The sequence below is a fragment of the Carcharhinus amblyrhynchos genome, chromosome 25 (assembly GCF_965287045.1).
Source record: "Carcharhinus amblyrhynchos chromosome 25, sCarAmb.v2.hapA, whole genome shotgun sequence".
In the NCBI taxonomy this organism is placed as follows: Eukaryota; Metazoa; Chordata; class Chondrichthyes; order Carcharhiniformes; family Carcharhinidae; genus Carcharhinus; species Carcharhinus amblyrhynchos.
This window is the reverse complement of record NC_137348.1, coordinates 21,144,137-21,162,990: the sequence shown is the minus strand read 5'-3', so window position 1 is coordinate 21,162,990 and position 18,854 is coordinate 21,144,137. Positions and strand designations below refer to the sequence as shown.

General features: G+C 41.9%; 1 protein-coding gene across 1 annotated transcript in view; it reads left to right on the top strand.

The window, feature by feature from the left end:
* Positions 1–18,854, top strand: part of LOC145358112 (adhesion G protein-coupled receptor D2-like) — a 195,434-nt gene that overhangs the window by 70,423 nt on the left and 106,157 nt on the right. The window contains exons 14-15 of the mRNA XM_080211784.1: positions 7,620–7,773; positions 12,970–13,103. Of these exons, the coding sequence (XP_080067910.1) occupies positions 7,620–7,773; positions 12,970–13,103 (288 nt within the window). The remainder of the gene's footprint in view (positions 1–7,619; positions 7,774–12,969; positions 13,104–18,854) is intronic.

Below are 18,854 nucleotides of genomic sequence, written 5' to 3'. Positions count from 1 at the left end.
GAGAAAAAGGAAGCATTTGTCAAAGCTAGGAGGCTGGGAACACACGAAGCAAGTGTGGAATACAAGGGAAATAGAAAGAAACTTAAGCAAGGAGTAAAGAGAGCTAGAAGGGGTCATGGAAAAGCATTGGCCAGCAGGCTTAAGGAAAATCGCAAGGCTTTTTGTGCATATATAAAGGGCAAGAGGGTAGCCAGGGAGAAGGTTGACCCCCTCAAGGACAATGGAAGGAATCTATGTGTGGAACCACAGGAAATGGGCAAGGTATTAAATGAGTACTTTGCATCCGTATTCTCCAAAGAGAAGGACTTGGTGGATGATGAGTTTGGGAAAGGATGTGTAGATAGTTTGAGTCATGTTGAGTTCAAAAAGTAGGGGGTATTGGGGTTCTTGAGAAACATTAAGGTAGTCAAGTCTCCAGGGCCTGATGGGATATATCCCAGAATACTGAGAGAGGCAAGAGAAGAAATTGCCAGGGCCTTTAGAGAAATCTTTGCACGCTCACTGGCTACAGGGGAGGTCCCAGAGGATTGGAGCATAGCCAATATTGTTCCTTTGTTTAAGAAGGGTAGCAAAAATAATCCAAGTAATTACAGGCCGGTGAGCCTTACATCAGTGGTAGAGAAATTATTGGAGAAGATTCTTCGAGACGGGATTTATTCCCACTTGGAAATAAGTAGACGTATTAGTGAGAGGCAACATGGTTTTGTGAAGGGGAGGTTGTGTCTCATAAACTTGATTGAGTTATTCGAGGAAGTGATGAAGATGATTAAGGGTAGGGCAGTGAATGTTGTCTACATGGACTTCAGTAAGGCCTTTGACAAGGTCCCTCATGGCAGACTGGTGCAGAAGGTGAAGTCGCATGGGATCAGAGGTGAGCTGGCAAGGTAGATACAAAACTGGCTTAGTCAAAGAAGACAGGGTAGCAGTGGAAGGGTGTGTTTCTGAATGGAGGGTTGTGACAAGTGATGTTCCTTAGGAATCAGTACTGGGACCTTTGCTGTTTGTAATATATATAAATGATTTGGAGGAAAATGTAACTGGATTGATTAGTAAGTTTGTGGATGACACAAGGGTTGGTGGATTTGAGGATAGTGATGAGGACCGTCAAAGGATACAGCAGGATATAGATCATTTGGAGACTTGGGCGGAGAGACGGCAGATGGAGTTTATTCCGGACAAATGTGAGGTAATGCATTTTGGAAGGTCTAATACAGATAGGAACTATACAGTAACCTTTAAGAGTAATGATAGGCAAAGGGATCTGGGTGTACAGGTACACAGGTCACTGAAAGTCGCAGTGAGATGGAGAAGGTAGTCAAGAAGGGATATAGCAACCTTGCCTTCGTTGGCCAGGGCATTGAGTTTAAAAATTGGCAAGTCATGTGGCAGCTTTGCATTAGGCCACACTTGGAATATAGTGCTCAATTCTGGTTGCTACACTACCGGAAGGATGTGAAGGCTTTGGAGAGGGTACAGGAAAGATTTACCAGGATGTGGCCTGGTATGGAGGGCATTAGCTATGAGGAGAGGTTGGAGAAACTTGGTTTGTTCTCACTGGAGCGATGGGGGTTGCGGGGAGACCTGATAGAAACCTACAAGATTATGAGAGGCGTGGATAGTCAGAAGTTTTTTCCAGGGTGGAAGAGTCAATTACTAGGGGGCATTGATTTAAGGTGCGAGGGGCAAGGTTTAAAGGAGATGCACGAGGCAGATTTTTTTATATGGAGTGGTGGTGCCTGGAACTCATTGCCGGGGAAGGTAGTGGAAGCAGATGCAGTAGTGGCTTTTAAGTGGCGTCGTGACAAGTACATGAATGAGATGGGAGTAGAGGGATATGGTCCCCAGAAGCGTACGGGGTTTTAGTTATGTCGGGCAGCATGGTCGGTACAGGCTTGGAGCACCAAAGTGCCTGTTCCTGTGCTGTAATTTTCTTTGTTCTTTGTTCCTCTATTTTGTTAATGTGAGGGAGAGATTATTATTGCCACACCAGTTCATCAGATTCTCTATCTCAGTCCTATACTCTGTCTTGTTATTGTTTTAGATCCAATCCACTACGGCGGTGTCATCAGCAAACTTGAAGATCAATTTAAAGAGGAATCTGGCCTCTCAGTCATAGGTGTATAACGAGTATAGTAGGGGGCTGAGAACACAGCCTTGTGGTGTCGAGGATGATTGTGGAGGAGGTGTTGTTGCCTATCCTTACTGATTATGGTCTGTCAGTTAGGAAATTCAGGATCCAGTTGCAGAGGGAGGCGCCAAGGCCCAGGCTTGGAGTTTGGAGAAGAGTTTCGTAGGAATAATAGTATTGAAGGCTGAGCTGTAGTAATAAATAGTCTGACATCGGTGTCCTTGTTATCTAGGTGTTCCAGAGTTGAGTGCAGGGCCAGGGAGATGGTGTTTGCTGTGGACCTGTTGCGACAGTAGATTTTGTGCCCACAGCACATTTGTGCTCAAGGTGGACACGGGAGCAAAATTGCCCCTGATATTTTTACAAATTTTAAACCTGTAGCACATGTTTTAAGGAGTTGGAACTCAGGGTGGGATGATATTAAAATGAAGATGTAAATGTGAAGATCAGCTCTGTGCCAATTTGTGGCACCCAGCAGGAAGCCCACTTCATGGCTTCCGCTTATGTCTCCCAGGTGGGAGAATTGCCTCCATGATGTCCCAGAGGAGGCAAGGACAGAATCTATTTGATAGAGGTAAGGAACAAAAAAGGTGCAGTTACATTTTTCGGTTCAGTCTATAGGCCACACACTGTTGGAAAGGTTGTAGAGGAACAAGTTTGTCAGGGAATTACAGAGAGATGCAAAAATGAGAGAGTAGTTCTAATGCAGGCTTTAATTAGTAGCTGTCTAATGGGCAGAGAGGCGCAAGAGTGCTTTGAATGTGTTTGGGAAAATCCCTACAGATTAGTCCAATGAGAAAGGAGGTATTGCTAGACTTGGTTCTTGGGAATGAGCTGGGCCAAGTGGATCAGGTGTTAGTAGGAGAACATTTCGGGGACAGAGAGCATTGTATCATAAAGTTTAGATTGACTGAAAAAGGACAGACAGCTATCAGAGTAAGAATAATTAATTAGCAGAAAGCCAACTTCAGTGGGGTAAGAATAGATCTGGGCCAAATAAATTGGAGTAAAAGGTTGGCAGAAAAAAGTAACTGGACAATGGACTATCTTCAAAGAAGAGAGAGTTCAGGCACAGTCAAGGTGTATTCCCTAAAAACAGAGGGATGGGAAAAAATAAATCCAGAGCTCCCTCAATGTCAAACAAGATAGCATTTAAGATAAAGAACAAAAAATGCACCAGTGACAGATGTCAGGTAGAAAATACGATTGAGAGCGAGGCTGAATATTGAAGGTTCTAAGAGAAGGAATTCATACAATCCCTATAGTGCAGAAAGAGGCCATTTGGCCCGCCTGCACCAATCACAATCCCACCCAGGCCCTATTCCTGTAACCCTACTTATTACTCTACTAATTACCCTACTAATCCTCTGACAGTAAGGGGTAATTTAGCACGGCCAATTCACCTAAAGCACGCATCTTTGGAATGTGGGAGAAAACTGGAGCACCTGGAGGAAACCCACACAAACAGTCACCCAAGCTGGAAATCAAACCTGGGTCCCTGGTGTTGTGAGGCAGCAGTGCTAACCACTGTGCCATTGTACTGCTTGTGCCGAAACAGCAAATAAGAAAAGCAAAGAGGGAGTATGAAAGATTGGCAGCCAACATAAAAGGGAAAGCTAAAATCTTCCACTGGCATATAAATAGTAAAATGAGGAGGACCAATTAGAAACCAAAGAGAGGATGGACTGATGGTGACAGGAGCCATGTCTGAGGGATTAGACAAGAATTTGCACCCGTCCTTACCAAGAAAGAAGGTGCAATCTAGGCCACGTTGAAAAAAGTGGTAGTTCAGACATTAGAAGATTTGCAGTTGAGGGAAGTGTTGGATAGGTTATCTGCACTTAAATTTGATAAATGCAGGACTCGATGGGACATGTCCAACGATTCTGATGGGGAGAGTGGAAATGGCAGAGGCACTGGCCATAATTTTTCAGTCCTCCTTAGACTCAGGAGTGGATCAACTTGGGGGTCTGCAGAATCCAAAACATTGCAACCTTATTCAAAAAAATGTGCAAGATAAGCCCAGCAACGACACACCAGTCAGTTTAACTTCAGTGGTGGGGGGACTGTTATAAATAAATAAGTCAGAACAAAATTAATAGCCCCATATACAAATGTGGGTTAGTTATAGAGTCATAAAGTCATAGAGGTTTTCAGCATGGAAACAGGCCCTTCAGCCCAACTTATCCACACCAACCTTTTTTTTAAAACCCCTAAACTAATCCCAATTGCCTGCATTTGGCCCATATCCCTCTATACTCATCGTACCCATGTAATTATCTAAATGCTTTTTAAAAGACAAAATTGTAGCCACCACTACTACCTCTGGCAGCTTGTTCCAGACATTCACTATCCTCTGTGTGAAAAAATTGCCTCTCTGGATACTTTTGTATCTCTCCCCTGTCACCGTCAGCCTGTGCCATCTAGTTTTAGACTCTGATCTGTGCCCCTCATTATTTTATAGACTTCTATAAGATCACCCTCAGCCTCCTGCGCTCCAGAGAAAAAAGTCCCAGTCTATCCAGCCTCTCCTTATAACTCAATCCATCAAGTCCTGGTCGGATCCTAGTAAATCTTGTTTGCACTCTTTCTAGTTTAATAATATCCTTTCTATAATAGAGTGACCAGAATTGCACACAGTATTCCAAGTGTGGCCTTACCAATGTCCTCTATAACTTTAACAAGATGTCCCAACTCCTATATTCAATGTTCTGACTGATGAAACCAAGCATGCCAAATGCCTTCTTCACCACTCTGTCCACCTGTGACTCCACTTTCAAGGCACTATGAACATGTACCCCTAGGTCTCTTTGTTCTGTAACTCTCCCCAGTACCCTACCATTAATTAAGTCCTGCCCTTGTTCAATCTGTCAAAATGCATCACCACGCATTTGTCTTAATTAAACTCCATCTGCCAGTCATCAGCCCATTGGCCCAATTGATCAAGATCCCGTTGCAATTGGAGATAACTTTCTTCACTGTCCACTGTGCCAACCAATCTTAGTGTCATCTGCAAACTTACTAACCATGCCTGCTACATTCTCATCCAAATCATTAATATAAATGACAAATAACAGTGGAACCAGTACTGATCCCTGAGGCACACCTCTGATCACAGGACTCCAGTTTGAAAAACAATTCTCTACAATTACCCTCTGGTTTCTGTCAAGAAGCCAATTTTGAATCCATTTACATACCTCACCCTGGATCCAGTGCGATTTAACCTTATGCAACAACCTACCATGTGGTACCTTGTTAAAGGCCTTGCTAACGTCCATGTAGACAACATCAACTGCGCTGCTCTCATCTACCTTCTTGGTTACCCCTTCAAAACCACGATCAAATTTGTGAGACATGATTTTCCACACACAAAGCCATGCTGACTATTCCTAATCAGTACTTGCATCTCTAAATGCCTGTAGATCCTGTCTCTCAAAATACCTTCCAACAATTTACCTATGACAGATGTGAGGCTCACTCACTTGTAGTTCCCAGGCTTTTCCCTGCAGCCCTTTTTAAATAAAGGCACAGCATTTGCAATTCTCCAATCTTCACGCACCTCACCCGTGACTTTTGATGATTCAGATATCTCGGCTAGGGGATTCGCAGTTTCTTCCCTAGCTTGCCACGATGTTCTGGGATACACCTCATCAGGTCCCGGGGATTTATCTACTATGAGGCACTTTAAGACTTCCAGCACCACCTTCTCTGTAATGTGTACACTCCTCAAGACATCACTATATATTTCTCCAAGTTCCCTAACATTCATTTTTTTCTCAACAGTAATTACTGATGAGAAATATTCATTTAGGATCTCACCCATCTCTTGTGGATTCACACATAGATGACCTTGTTGATCCTTAAGGGGCTCTACTCTCTCCCTTGTTACTCTTTTGCCCTTTATGTATTTGTGGAAGTTCTTTGGATTCTCCTTTGCCTTATCTGCCAAAACAACCTCATGTCCCCTTTTTGCCCTCCTGATTTCTCCCTTAGCTGTACTCCTACATTCTCTATACTCTTCAAGGGATTCCCTCAGATCCTAGTCTCTCCTACTGAAGTTAAAGTAAAGTTTATTTTTTCATCACAGGTGAGGCTTACAGTCACACTGCAATGAAGTTACTGTGAAATTTCCCTAGTTGCCACACTCCGATGCCTGTTCAGGTCAATGCACTGAACCAGCATGTCTTTCAAACTGTGGGAGGAAACCAGAGCACCTGGGGGAAACTCATGCAAACACGGGGAGTACATGCAAACTCTACACAGTGACCCAAACTGGGAATCAAACCTGGGACCCTGGCACTGTGAGGCAGCAGTGCTAACCACTGTGCTACCATGCCACCCACAATGGAAATAACTTTTTGTTGTCCTCGTGATATCACTGTAGGCCCGTCAAAAATGATTTAAAACCAACCTTTTAAATGAATCTTTCAATACACTGAAAAAAGTTCCAAGTGCTGCCTTGAAAATAACCTATCTCCACATTTGGGAACATCTCGCTTGGCTCCAAGAAAGAGCTGACAGATTTCTCAAGCTCTACCCCTTCCCTCCCCCATCAGTGAGATGCCTGTCATAAAATTATGCAAAATTAGACCGGTCATTTGGCCTGACTGGTTCGTACTGGTGTTTGTACTCCACATCGATCTCCTCTGCTTCCAGCGATGTTTTCCAACCTCACCTCTCTCTTCATTGTTGAGATGTTTGCCAATGCTTCCTCAGCGCTGGCAAATTCCTGTGGACACTAAAATGTGGCCTCACATACGGGTCATCAGGCGAAAGCAGAAGACTTTCCAGCTGGCCAATAAAAAAAACTCACAACATGTTTGAAGACTTCAAATAAAGGAAGAGGTTAAAGATGAAATGATAGTTGGAGAGGTTTGATGGGTTACAAATGTTATTTCTGTCGATGTTGGAAGTCAGAGGGGGACAACCAGAGCAAGGTGCAGCATTAGTTAACAATGTTGGCAAGCATGGGAGCATGTAGGATTAGTGGTTAAGTGGCCAAAAGCTAGCTGAGGAGGGAAAATAGGTAAAGTCTGGGGATGGCAGGCCAAGGAAAGATGAACGTAAAACTGCAAATACTCAGGGAATTGGAGATAATATGAATAGATGCGTGATGGAACAGAAAATAGAGGGGCAAGAGATATTGATAGATAAAAATGAAAATTATCTTTTCTGAGGCAGTGGAGTTCACCAATAGGCTTAAGAGTATATTCTGATTGCTTAATTATAACAGACTTGTCTATCTGTTAACATTATATTAAATAATGGGAAAATATAACTAATTTATTATACATTAGATTGCAAAATGAGTAACAAAAATGTCAGTTTGGCCAGATTTTTGTAGAAAGTGTTTCTAACTGTAAAGAACATAATATTGCCTTATTTATCTCTGATTGCTTATCCATTTTTCTCAGTTTTCTGTAAAACTTTTGCATGTAAGATAAAACTGACCTGAATTGCAGTAATTATTTTTTTCTATTTTTCCCACTAGGTGGCATGCTCTGTTGTAACAGCGATGCTACATCTGCTCTTCCTGGCTGCTTTTGCCTGGATGCTGGTGGAAGGAATACTTCTCTGGAGCAAAGTTGTCACAGTCAATATTAGTGAAGAAAAGAGAATGAAGTACTACTACCTGATTGGTTGGGGTAAATTGATCTTCATTTCAGTGTTTGTTTGAACTGTTCTTGTTCATATTTTTCTTATCCCTTGCTTTTAACTTGGGCGAGTGGAGAATTATGGAGCTAAGAGGGTTGGAGAGTTAAAAAACTATAGTTGCAACGCACATGGAAATTATTCATCCTGTGTTGTCTCACCCGACTCGGTGAGAGCAACTGAGCTAGCCCCCCTTCCCTGCCTTTATAGTCAAATCAAATCAAAATGAAGCCTTTTTAAACTTCCAGGATTCATGCATCACAAAATTAGAATCACAGCTCAGAAGGCAGCCATTCAGCTCATCATCTCTTTACCCACCCACCAAATGAGCATCATGATTTAGTGCCATTCCCCTGCCTTTTCCATGTACCCTTGCACAATGAATTTTTTTCAAGTAATCATCTCCAGCTCTATTGAACGCCTCAATTGAACCTACACACTCACAGCAGGAGGCAATGGCCTCGTGGTATTATCACTAGACTATTAATCCAGAAACGCAGCGAATGTTCTGGGGAGCCGGGTTCAAATCCTGCCATGGCAGATAGTGGAATTTGAATTCAATAAGAAAAATCTAGAATTAAGAATCTACTGATGACCATGAAACCATTGTTGATTATTGGAAAAACCTATCAGGTACACCATTGTCTTTTAGGGAAGGAAATCTGCCCCCTTACCTGGTCTGGCCTACATGTGACTCCAGACGAACAGCAATATGGTTGGCTCTCAACTGCCCTTGCAGCTAAGAATGGGCAATAAATGCGGAGCAGCCAGCGATACTCATGTCCCATGATTAAACTTAACAAAAAAATTCCAGACCCAAACCAGTCGCTGTGTGAAAAGGTTGTTTGACCAGGGCTAACTCCTGACCAAAGCTGGGGACAGTGATGCCCAGCCAGTGAGCAGAGAAGCGAGTGCAACAGGAGATCTCAGCCAGGATTTGAGGGAATGGTCCCCTGGAGGTAGTAAAGATGTGTAGGGGCACCGGAGACTCAGGAGATCTCTGTGAAGCTCCATGCAAGGAAGGCCCAAAGATCCTGTGCAAGATTCGGACCTTCTCGACTCTCTATTGGTCCTGCTGATCTTGGACAACTCGTTTGGCTAAAAATGCTCACTTTGCTGCTGTCATCAGATCTTGGGATTCAATTGCATTATCAGACTCTGAAATTTAAATCTTAGTGAAATCCTCCCCTACCTGTGGTAAGGCACTAGTATTCTACTTGAAACCCATCGGTTAAAATGGCATGTGCAACTTCATTGCAGTGAGTGTCACAGTCAGCATTCTAACCCTTTTCCTTTGGGCATAACTGATTCAAACTGGTGCTTTAATGTTTGTATCATTTTAACAGAATTAGGAAGAATGGTAGGCAAAAAAAAATTACTGACAGCAGCCTTTTTTGCACTAAAGTAGAATGTTTTGAGATGCAGTATTTAGTTCACATTCACATATTACAGACCATCTTTCACATCTAGCTTAACAGGTGAAGAAACCATAGTTTTATAGTGCAAAAAGAGACCCTTCAGCCCATTGTGTCTGCACCAGCCATCAAGCACTTATCTATTCTAAATGTAATTTATATTTACAGACGTGAAGTAGACAAGTCGAGTTGTAAGTCACATGTTCCACCTGACTGTAACTTACTCTGTAAAGGCAACAGAAATAACAAACAAAATAATTAAATCTGTTGTCTTATCATATTGAATTCCTGGATCAGCCACCTTTTAATGTTTTCCGTTTATACACCATGATGTGGAAACAGAGTAAAATGTGATGATAGTTGTGTGTCAAGAATACGAGTGAATTAACACTTCAAACAATTCTGATTGTTTTATCTTACATTTTCCCTATTTTCCGCTTTTCTGTTCGTTTTCACTTCTATTTTTATTATTTTAACCATTTTTATTCTGAAGGGATGAACTCTGGCCTGTTTTAAAGTTTAAATTCATTCCTGCCAGTGTCTTTATGGTACCACTCTGTCTGGAGATGGAATCCATCTCGTTCAAAGTTAGCTTCCAGATGATTGAAACTCCATGTTGATTAAATGTCATAAAGGCAAAATACTCCAGATACAGAGTTAATGGGTCTGATTTTGATTCTAAGTGCTGAATCAGGGCGTAATTCAGATCCAACTTAGAAAACTGAAAAGAAAATTGCGCGTCAGTCTGATTCGCGCTGCAGGTGGAGCTTATCACGTCTGAAACACTGCTGCTCCGGTCGGAGCTTTGAACTGTGCATGCAGTGAGAAAAGAATTTGAAAAACGTGCCCCTGTCACATCACTCCTGGCCGCAAAAAGCGGATAAAGTGGCTTGGGAATGAGAAGCGGGAGCAATGGCCCCCGCAGACAGCACCCAACTCTCACAACATAACTGTCCCCCTTATCCACCGCCCCCCCCACTACCCGGACCGATCGTGACCTCTGCCCCCTCCCACACACATATACACACACACACACACACACACACACACGCACACAACTGATCACTCGCAGAGTGGCAGTGCAGTTCAGCCCCCCGCCACCGCCACCGCCGCCACCACCACCGATTCGTCTGCAAATGCATTTAAATCATCATTGCACCATTTCCTGGTCTTGGTAAAATGGGCATCTCTGCAGATGCAGACATGGATTGCATTAATGACCTAATGCCCGAAAAATGAATGCAGGCAATGGTAAAATTGGCCCAATGTCTTCATTCGTATATCAAAGCCTCCATTTGGTTCTGAAAAGAGTTACTTGGACTCAAAACATTAATCCTGTTTCTCTCTCCACAGATGCTGCCAGCTCTGCTGAGTCTTTCTGTTTTTATTCTTTAAAAATTATCCTGTTGTGTCAATATTTTGATGTTTTTAAAGTGCTGAGTTGAGAGTATTGTTGACAGCATCATCATGTTTTTAAACTTTAAAGTTTTTAAAGTTTATTTATTAGTGTTACAAGTAGGCTTATACTGCAATGAAGTTACTGTGAAAATTCCCTAGTCACCACACTCCGGCACCTGTTCAGGGACACTGAGGGCCAATGCACCTAACTGTAAGAATGTAACCAATGATAACATTGGGTCTGTTGTAGTGACCAATGGTAACATGCTGTAAGGATCAGCTGACCCAATAAACTATGTCACCAATGACAAATTGATGTGGTGGTCAGCTGACCAGCTGCCTCAGTATGGGAATTATTAAATTGCTTGGAATGTCCCAGGGTGAGGCCACAAGTGTTGGAGTGATGATGTTTCTTTAATAAACATTTTTCTTTGAGTTAGTTTGTTACATTTTACTGCCTATAACTGAAGGATTCCTTCTGCTGGAGCAACACTAATCAGCACGTCTTTCAGACAGTGGGAGGAAACCCACACCGACGTGGTAAAAACAGTGGCCCAAGCTGGGAATTGAACCTGAGTCCATGGTTCTGCGAGGCAGCAGTGCTAATCTCTGTTCTGTCCTATTGTCCTAGTAAGACAACTTTTCAGTGCTTCACAAGTTGAATTGGTGTATGGTTATATTTTACATATAGTTTCTAATGTTGTTGTCAGGTGTACAAATGCTGGGATAAATGTTTGATCAGACATCCCTTTTGGGCTCATTGCACCAAGGACTGTTCCAGAATATTCACCATGTACTCTCCCACTTCCTAAGTTGCTTTGGAGATCCTAAGATTTGAAACTGGATTGAAACACTAACATGAGGGTTGTTGTACATAGTCTTAAGATGCTCTATGCACTTTTTAAAAATTGGCACTAAGGGTAAGTAAACATTTGAAACCAGTGATGGTGGTCATATTAATGGAGAAAATCTCTGAAGAGGGAATAATGTTGTTGAAATTAGTGGAATCTTTCTGAAGATACGCTGTAACTAAGAAGTGAAAGAGCAAAGCAGACGATAGAGTCCACCAGAAGACAAAGAGCAAGAGAAAGGTGACAAGATAAATTAAGAAGGACTGGAAGAACGTGCAGCAGGAAGATAGATAAAACTTCAGAGAGCAAAATAGGCGTGGCACTTTGGCACAGTGGTTACTACTGTTGCTTCACAATGCCAGGGACCCAGGTTCGATTGCTGGCTTGAGTCACCTTCCATGTGGAGTTTGCACGTTCTCCCCATGTCTGCTCGGATTTCCTCCAAGTGCTCCGGTTTCTTCCAGAGTCTGAAAGACATGCTGGTTAGGTGCATTGGCCATGCTAAATTCCCATTTGGTGTACCTGATCAGGTGCCAGAGTGTGGCGACTAGGGGATTGTCACAGTAACTTAATTGCAGTATTAATGTAAGGCTACTTGTGAGATTAATAAATAAATAAACCTAAACATAAATTAAGAGTATTAGGAGACAAAAGTGTGGCATGCTTGGAGAGCGCATGAGACTTAGGAGCTATAGTTTCCAAAGCTTTCCACCGATGTGTGTTTTCTCACCCTATATCTGGATCTATTTTGGAGTGATTAATTGGCAAGATTGATTATCAACTCTATTATTATTACATCATGTGATGACCAGGCTGGCAAATGAGATGTACTTTGGTATAAAAATCAAGTACCCGCATGCGCTGTAAATCTGAAATGAAAATGGAAAATCCTCACAGTCTTAGAAGTTCAGGCAGCATCTGTTGAGAGAGCAACAGAGTTAATGTTTCGAGTCATCATATAGGCCCTGGTCTCTTTTTTTTTTGTCCAGCAATTCGGGGAGGAAGTGGACATGTTGGGGAGAAAGGAGGGGTATGAATGGTGGGGAATTTCATCATATGGGGGAGCATATTGCGCTTCATGCATGGGGTATCACTTCTTCACATATGGAGATTTAAATTTGATTAATCAGGGTTGCATATTTGTACAGGGGCCCAGTTCATTGCATAATAATTTATGGCCCCACATCCAACCCACAGTTCTGACGGATATAGTCTGTATACTTGACTGACACTTGCATGACCCGACATCTACTCTTGCGCCTATGTTCAGTGCCTGTACTTTATACTGCATCATCAATACTGTGTTTAATTTTAAAGGGTCAGTGAAGCATTTTGCTTTGTTGATTACAACAACCATCCCTCAGTGGTGAAATCTAGTGCTTGTAACGACTAATAGGAATTCGATTTAGGAAAATAAAATGAATGAAATTCAGTTTTTTAAAAATATATTGCACACAAAAAAATAAGCAATGGAAACACTTGTTAATGAGAAGCAGGAAAGATTTTGTACATTTCTCTTCTTTAGGATTCCCAGTTTTTATTGTGGCCATCACCCTAGCAACAGCCGGTGACAAATACATAGCAGACAATCACTGTTGGCTGAACGTTCAGAGTGAGATCATCTGGGCCTTTGTTGGACCAGTCCTTTTTACTTTAACAGTGAGTACTTTAGTCCCCTTGAATTCTGTGCTGACATACTAAATGAAAATGTAATATTTTCTATTAAAGTATATTCCTAAGCTCAAAATTCCAATTCAAAGCTAAAACAATTAGGGTAACACCTTTTATAAAAGGTTGCAGAATAAATCTATGAGTATTTTTTAACATTTAAGCTGTGATTACTTTTTATGCCAATAATCTTTGTCAGAGATCTGCTTTTTGTCATACTCATTTCTAGTTAAGTTTGCTTCAGATGTACCGATGATTTTTTTTATTGCTGAGATCTGTGCAGCTATTAATAATCATTCTTGTGATTTAGTACAGATGTGTTGCAGCAAAAATTTTAATATTGGACCATTGTTTTCTAAATACTAGAAATTTTTCTGATTATGGACATTTCCTATTCAGAAATCTGGGTGATGTGATTTTTGGAGTCAGTTGTTGTGAGTGGATATTCTGAATTATAGCTGCCTATTTACTGTTTTAGGTAATGACACTGAGTCTTTACACAACTGTATAAGCCAGAGTTAAGCATCTAAAAAGTAAGAAATGAAGCACCTGACCCTTATGGGTGATGTTTAATGGGATCTGTAAGAGCGGGAAAGATAATGAATGTAAATAGGCAGGAGCCAAAATCTTGGTCTTCCATTATTTGAACGGCACCTGGACAGGCACTATTCCCTGCAAGCCACCAACAGTATTTTGAACATGAACTGCTGCCATCCCATCCCCACTTGTCACACTTGGCTCCCTGGAGTTGCAGCTGTCACCCTCAATCACTTTTGACCTTCCTTCCACCTCTCTCGCCCCTCGCTCCATCAACCTAGCCCTGCCTTCTGTGACCCTTGAACCACTCACCACTGCTGATCAACTGTCTGTCAACCTATAGCTGCTCCCCAGTCACCATCAAGCACCCTGCACCCTTGACCTGCCAACTGCTATCCTCGGCCCTCTCCCTGTCACACTCGAAGCTTGTGATTCGAAATGAACCTGTTGGACTTTAATCTGGTGTTGTGAGACTTCTTATTGTGCTCACCCCAATCCAACGCTGGCATCTCCACACCTCCTCACCTACAAAACGCCAGCTTTAACCAGTCATGAATCTGAAGGCGTGTTTCTCATTTGCTGCCAGCCTAATTGCAGAGGTACAATTTAATCTGGTGCCCATGGGTTGTAATAAGAATGCATTAGGTGCTAATTTTTAAAAATGGATTCCTGCTGTTTGCCATCAGGAATCGTGATCCAGTTTCAAGGCGTCGCCAACTTCCTCCCCAGCATTCACCCTGCTATTGGTAAACTAACAGCTGCCTATTTAACAACCTTGTTTCTCGCTGCTGCATGTTTTACTAGATTCTGCCCATTAATTAGGAGGCACATTTAATATAGTCCTATCTCCAAGATTAAATCAGTAGCATATGAGGAACTCGTGCCTCGTATTTCCTGATGGCTGAAAGTTGGCGTGCAACAAGTGAGATTGTTCAGTCTTTGAATCTGAGGTGAGGTTTCTTTAACTCAGCAATACAGGGGACGGCACTGGGAAAGATAGACAGTCCACTAATAATGATGAGGGAGTGGGAGCGAGTGGTGCTGGGATCCTCAAACCACCCAACGATTGGGCTGGCAAGAGAGTGGGCTGGTGCTTGGGGTCCTCAAATGGCAGCATGTTTGGGGGCAGGTGGGATGGATGCATCTAAAGAAAACTAGGTTCTTGCCTCTACAATGGGGTCCATTGTTGCAACAGTCCCATCCCATGTGTCCAAAGGAAGCAGCTACAGTATGTATACCGGGCCAACTGTCTGGATAGGGACTTTCAGTTTGAAGCAGGCCCATATGCAGGGGGCAGGTCAGTAGTGTCTGATGGAGGGTTGGGGAAAAGGGATAACAGACAGAGGCTTCAGAATGATGACAAGAAGGTCAAGGGTGAGAGACGGAAAGTTGAGGGTTAATGACTTTGGGTCGGTTGTGATGGTCAGTCTTCCAGGGAACTGGGGGAAGGAGCAGCGTGATATTGGGAAATGAAAGGAAACTTGAGAGTGACGGGAGGTGCATGGATTCCAGTTACAGGGTAATAATGTTAGTGTCCATCCATGTGGCTGCTGGAGATCACATGCTGCTCTCCCAGAAGACCATGAGAAACATGTCAGGGATGATCTCATTATCAATAATTTTGAAGAAGAATTTTGCACTACCCGACTATCATTTCCTCATCTGCAAACCTTTGCTTGCTCTGTTTGTGCACCCTCTTTGCCACCCTCCATCTGAAGCTACCTTACTAGACACGTCATCTACTCCAAGAAGGCCAAGGTCGGGGAGGGGAGCATGGAACTGTTCTCACATTGGATGAAAGAGATGTCTATCCCCAAGAATACTGACTTTGCACTAACACCCAAGTCAGTGAAGCTATTGTGAGCCATCTCTCTGTTCTTGCCTACATTGTCAAGGCTATGATTGCACAAGCAGCACATCACTTCTCACACTCACAAGTGTCCTCAGCCGATATCCTTGACATGTCATTTTTTAAAAATTAGCGAAGTGGATTGGGAGAATCACCCCCAGAGTTTCTTGAAAATGCTATCACAGTACCCAAATTGCAACACCAGATGACAGTGTAGACTGTGCAGATGGCTGTGAATGAAGGAAAGCTATCTGAGGTACCTCAGAAGAAGCAAAACATGCAAAAAGTAAATGAAGCAGTTCTATAGGAAGATTTGAAGAGCAAATTTCAAACTGAGTGAACAAGCCAATGCACCGAAACCCAGAGTGAGTTGGCAAGAGGTCAACAAAAAAATACATAGCTGAAAGCACAACTGATTATCCTTCAAGATCAAGTGAAAAAGGGATGCATGACATTCAGCTCCTTTGAAGGCGCTATACAAATGCAAGTTGTTGTTGCCATTAGGTACTATTAACCAGAGAACAGGCTGAAGGCAAGACAGTTGACAGAAAGGCATTCTCATAACTTTAGTGTCGTTTATCACACCACAGTAAATGGATGTAAAAATGATTGAATTCCATGTGGAGGCTGTAATGACTGAAGGATTGAGCACCTGTTGACATTTCTCTTTTCCTTGTTCATGTGGACAAACTTGAAGCAAATAATTCTGCTTGATTGGCACCACATCCATTCCCTCCACCACTGACACTCAATGGCAGCAGTTTATACTATCTACAAGATGCATTGCAGCAATTCACCAAAGATCCTTACACCTTCCAAACCCATGACCTCTTCCATCTCAAAGGACAAGGGCAGCAGATACGTGGAAGCGTTACAACCTGCAAGTTTCCCTCCAAGTCATTCACCATCCTGACGTGGAAATATATCTTTGTTCCTTCACAGGTGCTGGGTCAAAATCCTGAAATTCCGTCCCTAATTGTATTGTAGGTCAACCCACAACACGTGGACTACAGCGATTCAATAAGGCACCTCACCACCACCTGTTCAATGGCAACTAGGGATGGGCAATAAATGCTGGCCAGCCAGCGATACCCATGTTCCACAAATCAATAAAAAAACCCTCCTCCAAACAGAGCTCAGTTATGCAGTATTTTCCAGCTGTAAAAACAGAAATACAAGCTCATTTTAATCATCAATATTTGTTCGAGGCAATTGCATTGTTGGCATTTGCATCCATACTTTTAATGAGTTAATGTGGAGATTTAAGGTCTCATGTTGACTCGCATCTTTCTACAATATGGCAAAGGGAAGAAGTACCATTTCTAATATTGATCATTATTTTTTCCAATCTCCTGGTGCTAATTTTAATTGTGCCCCTCACCGTCCTTGTTCTTTGCCGTCTTTATCTGATCCTGTTATCCTTTATCTCACTCTAACTGAGAGAGTGATTTGCTCTTAGTCAAATGGTAAATGAGCTCATTATACACTATTTAGAAGTTCGCTTTGCAAGCAGATAAAATCAATCCCCACACCAGCTGAGGAGATAAATGCAAGCCAGAGAATCATACCCAATAATGACACGAGTTAGCACACACCGACAGCTTTCTGGTTGACCTTACTTTTTATCACTGTATGCTATGGCACGTATGTAATATTTAGGCTATATACATTGATAGTCTTTCTATGGGAGTCTTATGTATGACATTCAAAAGCCAAAAATGATTAAAACATGAAGCTTAATTCTCTTATTCATGGCATTGTGATAATTGTGCACACCAGCTCCATTTCACTTGTGCCCAAAGTGGCTCCTTGAATTTAACACTTTGTTGCATGAAAACCTTTTTATATGACCAGTTGTATCACCTCAGTTTTTTTTTGTTGTTCTGTGATTTTTATGCTTTTGTTATTTTTCCCTGCCTGTGGAACAAATGCCCTTTTGTCCAATTGTCACTCTTCCTGCTGTTGCTTGTGTTCAGGCTATTGCCCTTTTCTCTTTCATTGTTCACTTGCTTTGTCTGGGAGTTTATATTCCCTTTATGCATTCTTGTTTTCTTTATTTATCTCTCCCTTCAGTATATTGAACACAAGTGGAACCCACTTAAAGAAGATTAAAACAGAGGATAAAAATTAAAGCAAAGATCAAAAATAATTACAAGAATAGAAAATGTAATTGTGAAAACGCACAGAATCATAGAATCTCCACAGTGCAGAAGGGGGCCAATCCATCAAGTCTGCGCTGACCACATCCTGACCCTGTCCCCATAACACTGTGCATTTACTCTAACTAGTCCCCCTCACACTACAGAGCAATTTAGCATGGCTAATCCTCCTAACCTGCACATCTTTGGAGTGTGGGAGGAAACCAGAGCACCCATCGTAAACCCATGCAGATACGGGGAGAATGTGCAGACTGCACACAGACAGTGACCCAAGCCAGGAATTGAACCTGGATCCCTGGTGCTGTGAGGCAGCAGAGGACAATGTCAGTTTTGTATTGAAGCCATTATTGCAATATATATTTCTTTATGTTTAAACTAGTGTTCTGAGTTTAAAACAGCCATTCTTCAGATATTGTAATTCTTAATTGTGTTGGACACTCCAGTAAAAAATGTAGTTCAATGTAAACCAATTCGTCTTTTTGACAAAAAGGTATAAATAGGCGTCATAAAATAAATTGAATTATTACCATGCAGCATAAAGCTTACAAATTAATTCATATGGAGTTGGATTTCTGAAACATTGTGGAACATTATTACTACCCAAAAAAGCTCCAAATTAATTGAGTTAATTTGATAGCCAAAATGGAAACTGACAACTAGAATTTGTCCATCAGAATACTGCAAAATTGCCAACAATTTTAAATGGGCACGCGTTGTGATATGTCAGATTGTCTATCAAACTAAATTTGATTCTTGCAATGAAAATCTTCCGAAGACAAAACCGAAGAACACTTCATTAATAGTGAAAAATAATGTTACTTTCCACCCAAAATTAATTAATTAATTAATTAAAAATCATCTTTATCTCTTTTTGGATCTGTTTATCAACTATGGAACATTCTAAATATCAAATTACTTCACTTTCAATTGCACGTTCGACAGAATCTTGTGAGTAGTGGGAACCCAAGCACTGATCCTTACAGGACCCCATTCATCACTGCCATTTCTAAAAAGATCAATTTATCCCAACTCTGTTTCCTGTCTGTTAACCCCAATCCCATGTGCTTTAATTTTGCCCACTAACCCCTCAGGTGGGGCTTCATCATAAGCTTTTTGAAAATCCATATACACTACATCCACAGGTCTACCCTTATCCATCCTACTAGTTAGGTTTGTCAAACCTGATTTCCCTTTCTT